Source organism: Lagopus muta, chromosome 2 (assembly GCF_023343835.1).
Source record: "Lagopus muta isolate bLagMut1 chromosome 2, bLagMut1 primary, whole genome shotgun sequence".
Lineage (NCBI taxonomy): Eukaryota > Metazoa > Chordata > Aves > Galliformes > Phasianidae > Lagopus > Lagopus muta.
The window spans coordinates 47615857-47628497 of record NC_064434.1 but is presented as its reverse complement, the minus strand read 5'-3'; the positions used below and the strand labels follow the sequence as shown (position 1 = coordinate 47628497).

The 12641-nt window shown below is 39.6% G+C and overlaps 1 protein-coding gene across 2 annotated transcripts in view; it reads right to left on the bottom strand.

Annotated features, from left to right (window-relative positions):
• The window catches only part of SLC35F1 (solute carrier family 35 member F1), a 231385-nt gene that overhangs the window by 36222 nt on the left and 182522 nt on the right, over positions 1–12641 (bottom strand). For both annotated transcript variants that reach the window (XM_048935986.1, XM_048935985.1), the window contains exon 4: positions 3253–3412. In XM_048935986.1, the coding sequence (XP_048791943.1) occupies positions 3253–3412 (160 nt within the window). The remainder of the gene's footprint in view (positions 1–3252; positions 3413–12641) is intronic.

Here is a 12641-nt window from a genome sequence, read left to right as displayed (position 1 = left end):
CTGTTGAAAGAAAGCTGGCTCCAAGCACTTCATACCTGCCCTTTGGATATTTATAAGCACTGTTAAGATCTCTCCTCACTCTTCTCCAGGCTGAACGGTCCCAGGTTTCTCTGCCTTTCCACGTAAGGGAGATGCTCCAGACCTGTCATTATCTCTGTGGCACTCTGTTGGACTCTATCTAGAAGTTCCCTACTTTTCTTGAACTAAGGAGCCCAGAACTGGACACAATAGTGCAGATATGGCCTCACCAGTACAAAATAGAGGGGGAGGATCACTTCCTTCAACCTGCTGGCCACTTTCTTTTTGATGTACCCCAGGATATCATTGGCCTTCTTGGCCACCAAGGGCACACTGCTGGCTCATGCACAACCTGCAGTTCACCTGAGGATGCTCAGGTCCTTATCCACACTGCTCCTCTCCAGTGGTTCAGTTCCTAACCTATACTGATGCTTGAGATTATCCCTCCCCAGGTGTAGGTCTTTATGCTCGCCCTTGTTGAACCTCAACAGGTCCCTTTTCACTCAACTCTCCAGCATATCCAGGTCTTGCTGAATGGCAGCACAACATTCCGGTGTGTCAGCCACTCCTCCCAGCTTGGTTTCATAGCAGACTTGCACAGGGTGCACTCTATCCCTTCATCCAGGTCACTGACGAAGATGTTGAACAATACCAGACCAAGCACCAACCCCTGAGGAATACAGCTAGCTATAGGCCTCCAGCTAGACTCTGAACCATTGATCATGACCATCTGAGCTCTGCCAGTCAGCCAGTTCTCAATCCACCTCAGTGTCCACTCATCTATCCCACGCTTCCTAAGCTTGCCTATGAGGATGTTGTGGGAGACAGTGTCAAACACCTTGCTGAAGTAAAGTTACACCACATCTGCTGCTCCCCCCTTATCTACCCAGCTGGTCATGGCATTGTACAAGGGTACCGGTTTGATAAAGAATGATTTCCCCTAATGTCTCCAAAATTAGTTATAAGCACCAGAAAAGTTGCTTAGGGACAAACAAGATTAGAGAAAATAATCAAAACTCTCCTACTAATACTTGGCTAGTCTCCAGTATGATTTGACTCAGAGACGTGGTCTCTTTGTAAACATTACTAGATTCAGTCTCACACTGAATTTCAGCTTTGCATACACTTCGACTAACAGTATGTTCATATTTGTCAATTTATCTTTTTAAGATCTGGCACTTATTTTCCTTTTTGCAATCAGCCATGGAAGATGATGGCACATACCCTTAATTTAAAATAAGCATCAGCACTTTGGAAAACCTTACCCTCGATGCATTTGGTGTTCCACAGTGGATCTAATCATCCCTCACTGAGCTCACTCATGTGGTATTTATTATAAACACTCACTAGCACTTTGGAGAAGTACTGCTGAAAGAGCTTTTGACCTTAGAGTTTGTCTCTGCTGAACTGCTGATACAAACATATCATCCTTTGCATGTACGCATCAAACACCACAAGATTGAACATTTTCATAGAAATAAGATGGCCCCAAACAGCAGCTTGTAATGGCTCTTCCCCACCTCACTGACATTCAAAGACTGTGAGACTCAAAATTCACTGATTTCACAGACTGTGGCAAACAAGAGTCAATTCTTCTTGCTCCCTAAAATATAGGAATAACAAAGGAGTTTACTGAGGGCAAATACAAATTCACTGCTTTTGATGAATTCCTTTATTTTGTTTGCCCAGTCCCAAGAAATTACCCATAAATGTTGTGGAACATTTTAATGTAAAGTTTCTTGAGATCTTCTGTTTTGCTGCCAATATTCATTTTAATTTGCAGATTTTTAAGGCATAGTTCTATCCCTTCAGCCAATTTAGTCACAACAACTCTATTTTATTCTGTTAAAGAGAAAGTGGAAACATATTCCTATATTTCAATACATTTCTTTTTGCCATTTTAAGAAGCTGCAAACTCTATCATGTGTGGCTCTGATCTTTTATGTCTTCTTTCTGTGTAGAAATAAGTCTTTCATGTGAAGGTCCAAATTAAACAGCAACAGCATATGTTAACAGATATTCTTTTTATGGGTATATTTCCTAACAGCTATATTCATGCCTTAGTAACTAATATAGCAAATAATATCTAATTATTGCAGATAGACTGCGAAGTGTCAGTGTTTTTCAGCCTTTTCTGCTGATGTCCAATGCCTTGCATGCCTCTGCTGAACCACAACTCACATGCCCAAGCACATTATGCTCCAGATTATAGGGATACTTGATGTTTCTCCCAGAACTCAGGGTTGAAATCCCAGTCCCTCCAAATAAGACATTGCTAATGCAACCTTGGCTGCCTGACTCCACGTATATTCTTTCCTTTATAGGTAGGGTGAAGGTATTTCTGGAGGAGAGCAACGAGCTAAAAGTCTTCAGAACAGAGATAAAAAGGGACAGGGAGGTGTAATTAATACTTTACCAAACTTCCTTGTTTTGTTCAGTTGCATCTTGGCAAATGCAGATCTTAGAGTGCTTGCATTTGTATTCAGAGAGAATTTTAAATCCCAATGTATTATGTTCAGCTCACAATTCAGTGCTTTTAATTAAGGATGAAAACTGTGCCTAATTTACAGCCTTTGAAAAGAATTTTCAGCCTTCCCACATCATTTGTGTTGGCGCTAGAAATCAATGAGACAGAGGAAGTTCGTCGATGAAATCTAACTCTGTCTAGTCTACATTAATAGCTATGCACACATTTTTTGTATGATGCTGCGCACGAAAAAGAACATTTTATGCACAAGAAGATACTTCTCAATAGTTATGCACACAAATCCCAAATCTTTACTTTGAGACTGTGTTACAACTCAGTTAGTACAGTTGGTCTGGTGTATTCTAGTACCAAGCAAGTGACCTTGTCTCTGTACAAAAAAGGAGCAAAGTTAAGCAGCAGTGTACAGGAGAGACAGTATACTCAGAGATGTAGCCAATTTGGAAAGGAAGCAACTGAGATTTGCTAACTCTAAGCAGAACTACAAGCATTTAGTTTGCCCCTCTGTATAAAAGATGACATGCATTGCATGCTCAGAGCATGTTCATTTGCAGAAGTGGTGAATTTTAACTGTTGACCCATTTTTTTTCTCTACCTCTCCTGACAACGAAGCACCCTTGAATGCTGTAGTGCTTTGGATCCATGAAGACACAGGATTTCCTGCCAACTTCCAATTTTCCATGCCCCGAACCGAAATTACAGTTTCTGTGATCAGAACTTTGCAGTACTAGACACTAATCCTTACTCACCTGCTCCTTGCTGTCTCCCAACGAGGACATCTGCTCCTGCCATGCAGCCCATGCCCAGAATGCAGACCACGATCCCAATGAAATGTACTGCCTTGTATCGTACCAGCAAGAAGAACCAGGAGAGCAGTATCACCACTGGGATGACAAAACAATCTAGGAGCTAGATAGAGATAGAGATAGAGAAGAAAAAACAGCAAATCAGCTGCTAATATTTTGCCCTTAAATTCTAAGATAGATTTCAGAAGACGATAACAGGGTTGTTAATTTAAGAACGGCACTTTCTACTGGATAGAAAATGTATAAAAGTCCCTGTGTCCAACAGGCAGATGATAAGACAATATTCTAACTATTCCACTAATCCAGGAGAGATGTTGCTAGCCATTTTAAGACACAATTGAACTGTATTGCTCTTTGATTCAGTTGCACATTCCAAATCCATGGGAAGGAAAGCTGGGCCAAAAGAGAGCCACAGTATTCTCCATCTGGTCTTCACCTCTGGTGATTGAGGGCCAGAGACAGAGTCTACTTTTCCTGCAGTCTAGACATATGCTTTGATTCAGACGTTTCAGGTCCAATTAGCAGGAATGTTCATAATACACAAGTTGGCCAGATTTTCAAAATCTGGCCATATAAATCAAGGGGCTTTTGCATGCAGAATACTTACGAAAAATCTGTCCCCTGTGGGGACTGTTAGCTTCTTAGAAAAATAGTCCCATATGCCTCTGAAGGAAAAAAATAAACACCTTGCCTGCAGTGCAAGAAGCTCAGTCTTCCTGCCAACAGACTTGGGTAAGAGCTTTCTCAAATAAGTGTTATGAAATATAACCTTTAATTGGTCTTTTCAGAGATACACAGCAACAAACCCAGAGGATTCACAATTAAAAAAAGAAATACATCAAATGTTTGTAAGAGGACCTTGAGATTTTGAGACGAAATTATATTTTAGGAACTATCAGTATGTCACCAAGGAACAAAAACCCCTGCGTAGAAACCACAAAGATATTTGAATTTAAGAACATGAATCCCACTTTCTAACGGCATACACACAATTAAGAGATAGGATTCTTCTGATTAAGAATGAGATTTAAAGAGGTGTATGGGGTACATTATGATTCAATGCCATTTGATAGAGTGGGAACTACATCTATACAGCTGCTGCTTCTTTCTAATGAAAAGATTTGGATCAAACAGTAATGGGGGAGATTGCAATTCTAGTTCCCAGAAATACTTCTGGATACTGTGACATTGATTTTACATGATATAATTTGTTGGTTTTTTTTTTTTTAATTATCTTTGGGCCTATTATCTGCTTGCTCTTTTGGTCTCTCAGTCACTAGTCACAGTCACAAAGATTATCAAATAATGATCATTACCCTTTCAACTTCTTTGTCTGCTAGTGGGGCTATCTGAAGAGAAACATAATTTTGAATGATCTGAATTTCAGTCAGTCTTTACCTGTGAGCTACTTATGTCATAAATACTAAATTTAGGGGTTTCACAAAAATTCAAAAGCTTTCATTAAAAAAAAAAAAAAAAGTTTGAAAAACAAGAGTAAGCAGTTGAATGGCATTCTTTTCAATGCTTCCTCGGTCAGTCAGTAGTAGCAACAGTCTTTAGAAGAGAAAGGGTTCACCAGCAGGGCCACACAGCTCTCAGGCAGTTCGTGCAGTCCCAAAGAACAGCAGAACTGATGAGGAAAATTACAAATTGGAAAGGACTATGCTGAAAGAGCATTCTGCTTTTAAAATGAGAGCTAATAATTTAAAATGCATGACAAAGCCTCTTTACAGTGAAAACTGTCTCCACCAGTCCTCAAAATGCAGTCCTTTACAGAGAGGAACAGGGGCTGAAAGTCCAGCAGAACTGGTGCAAGTTCCTTTGTTTTTATGTAACATCTGCTCTGCCACTGAAGAGCCTATAATATATACAGGATGCAACTGACCTATCACTCAGTAACTTCTTTTTCAAAAGCGCACTTGGGAAACATGACTTCAACACCTGAAGTTTTTGTTGTTTTTTTTTTTTCCTAGATAGTTTGCAGCCTATTGGGATGTTTCCCTGCTGTAACCTTGTTTCTCTCTCCTGGAGGGCTCTTTTCCAGTCAGACTCAGGAAGGAAACAGTGGACAACTGAGATTTTCTGACAGCCGCAGCAAACTGTGGCCCTATTGGTGGCCACTGTTCTCCACCAGATGATGGCTGGGCACATAATCGCACAAAGAGAGAGACTGAGTCACTTGGGTGCTCCTGTGTGAGCAGTTCTTCCAGTCTACAGCCCAGGTCTGACAAGAGGCCAAACTGCAGGACTGAAAGGACCAACATCAGAAGCTGTGCTGCTGGGAGCATCTCCAGGAGCAGTACTCCCAGGTGTGGGCATTACATTCTGGCACGTTTATGGGTGAAACGGCACATGGCCTTCTCGTGTCACTGGGAGGAGAGACAGGCCATAGCTAGCCAACACTGACATCACTACTGTATGAACAACATTCTCTCATCAAGCACTGTGGATTTCTGAACTTCAGCACAGTTCTAACACATACCAGTAACAGATAACACACTTGAGGGATGCTCTCTCTTCAGCGTAAACCTTGGGATATGAATCCAACTGAACACCTCTGTTCTCAATTACAGTTCATGTCATCACACCTGTGCACATGCTTCTTGTTAGCAGCACTAGCACACATTTGCTAAAGGTGGAGGGAAGGTGTAAAGCAGTGTCTCCTGATGTTGTCTTATAGCTAACCCTGAAGGTCTGTATCTGTCTCATTCCTATCCACTGCAGTGCTGAACAGGTGAGCTTAACTTACTGCTAGTTTGCATTAAAGCCAGATGGAGGAGACCAAAATCTGCTACCAATAAGAGTTGCTTCTACCCGGCCCAGAGCAAGTGGCTTCTATTGAAAAGCTACTGCATGCAAACAGCTTTCCACCTCTATTTTGTGCAAAGCTGTCAAGTGAATCTCAGTTACCACTGAACCCACCACTTGATTTTGCAAAGACAGGAGGTCCACAACAACTTTTAAGAGCAGATTCAAGAATATGAAGATGTCACCTTTCAGCCATTAACTACCATATCTCAAGAGACAAAATGACTGTGTGGATGTTTTTAACCCCTACTGTCTGAAATACAGTCCTTGTCCACCTTCTCAAGCAGGACATGGCACTGTATGTTCACTGTGGGACAGACGCTCTGCTTTATTTACCCTGGGCTCATCATACAAAAAGAGCTTTTTCTTGAAATACAAATTAGGATGCTAGTATGATTTCAACAACCAGTTTTAAATACTGGTCTCTACCTGCAGCATGTGTACTTCAAGATGCAAATTCTCACTAAGAGTCTTTTTTAGGAAGATTTTTAAAATTCATCTAATTCCATAAATATTTAAACACACCTATGCTTTCAAGTATATGAAATTGTCTCTTTTAAGCACTAATTTCAAGGGAAGCATGAACAGAATCTGTCACAAACCAGCAATGCTGACATCAGCTGGAAAACATCACTTTGGAGCTAGTAGTCCAAGGTCTGAAATGTTATCTGCAGTACTGCAGCATCAATAGATATAAACAGTGAATGCAGGTAACATCCACTGACATCACATAATTCTTGAATCGTGTCCAGTTTACACCTGAATTTAACAATGGGGTAGATAGAAACAATGGGGTGGATACCTTACCACAATGTGAGAATTAAGATTACATGGGGTGTATTGCTAGCTACTGCCTTACATTTCACTTCTCCCAGGCTACATTCACTCTGCCTTTCTTCTTCCTTCAGACATACCTGTCTAGTAAAAGAAAAAATGCACATACATTCTCCAGACAAAAGATGTGCCATCACTGATTGCCTGATGTGTGATAAGGCTTTCTTGAATTCTTTGTTGCTTTTTCTTTTGTCTGCTACTAATCATTGCAGCTAATAAAACACATTATAACTAACTGCCAATTTTCTGACTATATAGCCTCAACATTAACAAAGATAAACTATGTTTAGCTTGAATTTCATTCACAGTAAATAAAGGTCAGTCATTTACCAATATTTCACTAGGAACAGCCTTCTATACTTTCCTTCCTTTTAATTGCTTGTTCAAAAGTACTGCAAACACCCTGTCATTATGTTAAATTAATGAATGACCTGATTTCAGTCAAAGTTATCAGATCACACAAGTTATCAGATCTCAGTAATCTAAAGGAAAACACATTTCTTATTTTGCTATGGAAAGATATTAAAACTGATATCAAAGTGTAGTGCAGACAGGTTGAACATTTTGTATAGAAGGAGGCAGAAGAACAGCTCTCTGCTATGTCTTTCTTACTGAGAGCTCTGAATCAGGTCACTTGAGAAGGCAGGATATAAAAACACCTTATCTACTGATACATAATTTTACAGAAACTACTTGGTAATAAGAGAGTAGTGTTGCTTTAGAGAATGAAGACTCTTATTTGATTCTTAAAGATATCACACTGCATCCATGTTTGTTGATACAAAATGTTGAAATTTATTTCCTCTGATTGTTTGTTAAGTACACTCACTTCTTTACGCTACTGATTCACAGAAAAATACTCTCTTGCCACCAATAAACACCCAGACTCTGATCTCACAAATTCAGCAACTGCCTGCCCATATCAAGCAAGAACATGCTGCTAGTGTTTGGAAAGTGGTGCTGGCAAGCTTTAGAAAAAAGGTCTGTAATACAGAGTGTGAACTGCTGATCTGTAGCTATATCAAAAAGAAAAAAGCTGGTCAGCAAACTTCCTGTGGGAGCAGCTGAGCTGAATCTTCCTTTTTAATCATTCATTGAATTTTTTCCCCCCAGTTACCAGCTCTTTTTATTTCACATTAGGGGTTTCTCATTAGTGCTGCCCTCAAGCAAATCATGCAGAGAGTCAGCTGTACCCTCTACTCAGCTTGCTCTCTAGAGCAGAGAGATCAGTGAAATCAGTGTCACAGCCACAGAGCTTTGTATTGTCAGGTAGATGTGATGGCTACTGAAATTCAGCACGAGAACTGATGAGTTTAATACAAAAGCAAGTTCAGTATCCAGGAAGAGACACACCTTTCAACGAGTACTTTGCTTTTCAGTCAAAGGAAGAAATGGTTTGCCACTAATTCCAACAAATTTTTTGTTCCAGTTTTCCCACTGCTTTCACGATCTCACACTCACCTGATTCACTCCATGTTACACACGCACAAAACCAGCTGAGATGTAAACCTTCTGTTTGCCTTTGGGCTGCCCTCAAACAGAAACCTTCTGTAAGGAAGGTGTGGATGCTGGCAGTGCTTCTGGCAGATTTATTTTAAGCAATTCAAATTAAAACATGAAGCACTGTCTTTACCTTTTGTGTCCAGATGCATTCCTACTTGTTATCATAAGCATATCACTTTTTTTCCCCCATGATTTATGTAACCACAGATGTAGTTTAAAAACTGTTCATTACTTCATCATACCAAAGCATAGGGTACTACAGGTTGGAAGACTGACGAAAGAATCAGTTAGCAATGTCATCTGCCTACAAAACAATGTAAAAATGTTTTGCTTTCATGCTATGGAAGAAACAAGAAGACTTCTCCCAGTCCGAAGTCTCTTTAATATTTTGCTCTTGAGATCTCTTAAACTATTTTCCTTTGGGCCACATGACTAATATTTCTATAACCATTCCCATCAGTTCCATTGATTCTTTTCCAGAATTTCCTCCTTTTCTCTGCAGACGCTGAAACTTCTTCAGAATATTCACTAGTGAAAGTCCTTCACCTACACCTGTCTTGCGTGCACCAACACTTGAGATGAGGATTATTATGGCTCCAAATTTTTGTGTACGTAAGAGGAATTCATTGAGGTCATACAGACATTTAAAATGACGAGTGGTGGTCACATCAACCTAGAGTTCCTCTGCTCTCAAAACTGCGTATTGTCTTTATTGTGAAATAGAATAATTTCATTTTGACTCCTCTAAAAAAAAATATCTTAGGACATACCTCTCACACCTCTTCATTCCTTTCTTCCTTTCACTACAAACACTACAGCTACGCTTATGCTACGTCTGCTCAAATACCACAATCAAGGAAGAGTACAAACAAACTGACTCCTGAAATAGAATTTCATTTAACCAGCTTCCTCCTTTGACTGCCTCCATCACTGGCAGAAGACCATTCCAAGACAGCAGATGGTTTCTCCAGCAGTCATATATTTCTGTAGAAAAAAATGCATTTTCTGTTTTGCTTCTGTCCAAGTAAGAACACTGGATATAGGTTTTGAAGGCCATTTTCTCAAGTTTACCAATTAGATACTTTTCTGTGTCATACTGTAAGGCATGGTTTTGGAAAAGTCAGACATAACTCCCGTAGCAAATATTCTGCTTTTGCATTGCACCTGCAAGAATATGCAAAATGGGCACAGAATGCCAAATTCTCTGCTGTTGTAATAGGTACAGCTTCACTGACTTTAAGGAGATTTTGCATATTTATGCTAGGAAAATGCCTGGCTTGAGGTAAATCTTGCCATTAGAGAATACCTAGAGCTAAGCTGATTCCAAAACTACATAGAGAGACTGGGGGAGGAAGGGGGGGGAGCTGGTTTGTGAACTATGAGTGTGTAACCATTAAAAGACAGAATAACAACTCAAAATACGATAAAAAAACAAATGCCAGACACACCCCACAGATTCTCCCAGTATACACGTATACTAGGCACAACAGCAATCTGCAAACGTGGTTAACAGTGCATGTTTTCCCTCACAGCCCTGAAGCAAAACAGGAAAATATAGCCAAGCTTTCATGCATGGGGACTGGGGGAGGAAGGGAGGGAGTGGTTCTCTCTGCTTCCAAGATATTTCACATTAGTGAGCACTGGGCAAAGTGAATCAACAGCTTCAGTACTGCAAATCCCTTGCTCATCACCTCCCAGATTTGCTTCAAAATTACCTCAAATCTTCCGCCTCAATGCACATCAAGTCCACGGGGACTAAAAACAAAGCAAAGTCTGCCATCCAGCACTCCTAAAATAAGCATCTACTGCTGACTTCTCTCCTTTTTTGGTGGCAGTCGTTGAGGTATGAAAACTGCCACAGGTAATTGGAAGTATGATGTACTGCTGAGGCTTACGGTGATCTAAGAGTAGTTGAGAACATAAGAATCATAGTTTTATCGTCTGTCTCCTGATGTCTATAAATCCTAGCTTTTACTATCTTTGTTTTCATCATGCCAATCAAAGACTTGATTGCCTAAGGAATAAATTACCAGATAAATCACTGTGTGAAAATATAGCTCTCTCTTTGACAGTGCCTTATTTTTTGTAATACCAGATGCACCTGCTACAATTCCACTATGAAAGGCATTGCACATATAGTTCAGTGATGTCACACCACAGAAAAAGGATTGCATTACCACGAGACAGAGTAAATCAACAGCATAATATGGAGAACAGTGTATCTGCAGAAGCAAAGCTGTGGGGATGAAGAGGGAGAAGGGAGGGCAGTCTGCCTCATAATGTAGCTAACAGGATGAGAAAACACTTACCTGGAAGATTACAAATTTGAAAGTCAAAGTCCAAATGTAGTTTCAAACCAATTATATTATCTACCTCTAAATAGTTGCAAGAACTTCAGAATCTTTTAATTCCCTCTGGGGGAGCCAATTTTATCTGCCATGTAAGTGGTGTCTCTAACAACAGTCAAAACACATTTCTTGAATAGTTATGAAAACTTCCACAGGCCTACACCAGAGCTGTGTCAAAATCAGTTAGGATAAATATGGAAAGCATTACCACAGGCAGTCCTGAAAGTTAGGTGTATAGCTTTAAAATAAAGTCATAGGTTCGAATTCTAGTATGTACTGAAGGCTTTAGTGCAGTTCTGTACCTGCTACAAATGACACTGAAAGGACTGCAATAAATAGTGTAAGTTAGATAAAAACATCAAAGAGAAAATAAAAATAATTTTTACAAGATTTTGGCTACCTCAGAACCAGGACAAATGCATCTGGGAGCATTAAATGTGACTGATCTCTAGGAATTCTTGAACAGTGTGTTTTTGGAAGTCTAAATTAGTCCACAGACAAACTACTTCGCCTTCTATGTGATGTATTCTCAAATTTTAAATGAACTCTTTAGAGGACAGTCTTCACTTGCAGGATTGCTGTTCTAAGGATTTTCCTTGATGTAGAATGGTTGAGTTTCAGTTGTCTCCAGCTGAGATAGAATTAACTCAAACTCCTTATATCAGCTACTGTTTTAACAGCTACGACTATATGTAAACAGTGGCTCTACATCTACAATTTAGAAAGCACTCCAGACTTTCTGTAAGCACTTGAGAAATGCTAAGATCGTATCTAACAAATTGAGTTCTTCAGGGTACTTTGGTGCAAAAATACTTGGCTTTTGAATTTTAAAATGGAAGTAGATGTTAAGGTGGCAAGTTCTGGAAATACAGAAGCACTCTAGGCACATGAGGAATGAACTTGAAGCTACAAAGGAGCAACCTGAACTGCTCATATCCCAAGACCATGCCCTTGGCATCAGGTTAGTATATGCAGACCAAGGGGTGCTAGCTGTCTACAAGCATTTTAGCTATATATAGAAAATCAGGTGTGGATTTTTATACATTTTTTTTTAATTGTTCTATTAAATCTAGTTGCCCATGGATTGCACTCCAGGTACCTAAAGGATATCTTGAATTTTATCTGTAGCAAATGACTGAAACCTTGGATTCTGAAATGTAAACAGTGCATTGGATGTCATGGTGGAACTGAGCAACAATTTTCAGACATCAATTGTACAATAATTGAGGATTTGAAATAATCTGAAGGATATCCAAAAGCAAAGGGTAGGTAACATACCCATCTGTGGCTTATGCTTGCGTGTCCTGGCTCACTGTGGTTCTGAAGGAAACTGATGAAATATTTTAGGAAGTTTTACCAGGGAATTCTGTTTTCCCAAACCAAAATCTCTTAAAAAAACAAAACAAAACAAAACAAAACAAAAAAAGTTTAAAGTGTCAATTAGAAAGATTTGAGTATAAAAAAAGCGTGGGAAAGTAGGGCAAAATTTTCAGCCTTCTTCCCTAAACCATAATAAGACAATGTCCACTGGGGGAAAAAAAGAGATGGGAGTTCAGAACAGAAACTTCAAGAGTACAGAGAGTTTAGAGCTACTTGGAAAACAAATGCTGAGTACTCACAGTTGTGCAATGAAAGGAGAACTGTAAATCAATTGTAATAATGGTATATAATGCTTTACAGTTAGACTTTGTTTTTTGGCTGGGAGTAGCTTTTTTTTTTTTTTTTTTTCTTCCTAAAGGCACCACAAACCCATTACATTCACTTGCTAGTTTTGTGTGATGGAGCAGGGATGTGGAAAAAGCTGTAAAACCGATTTCCTAATGAAATGGTCCATGTATC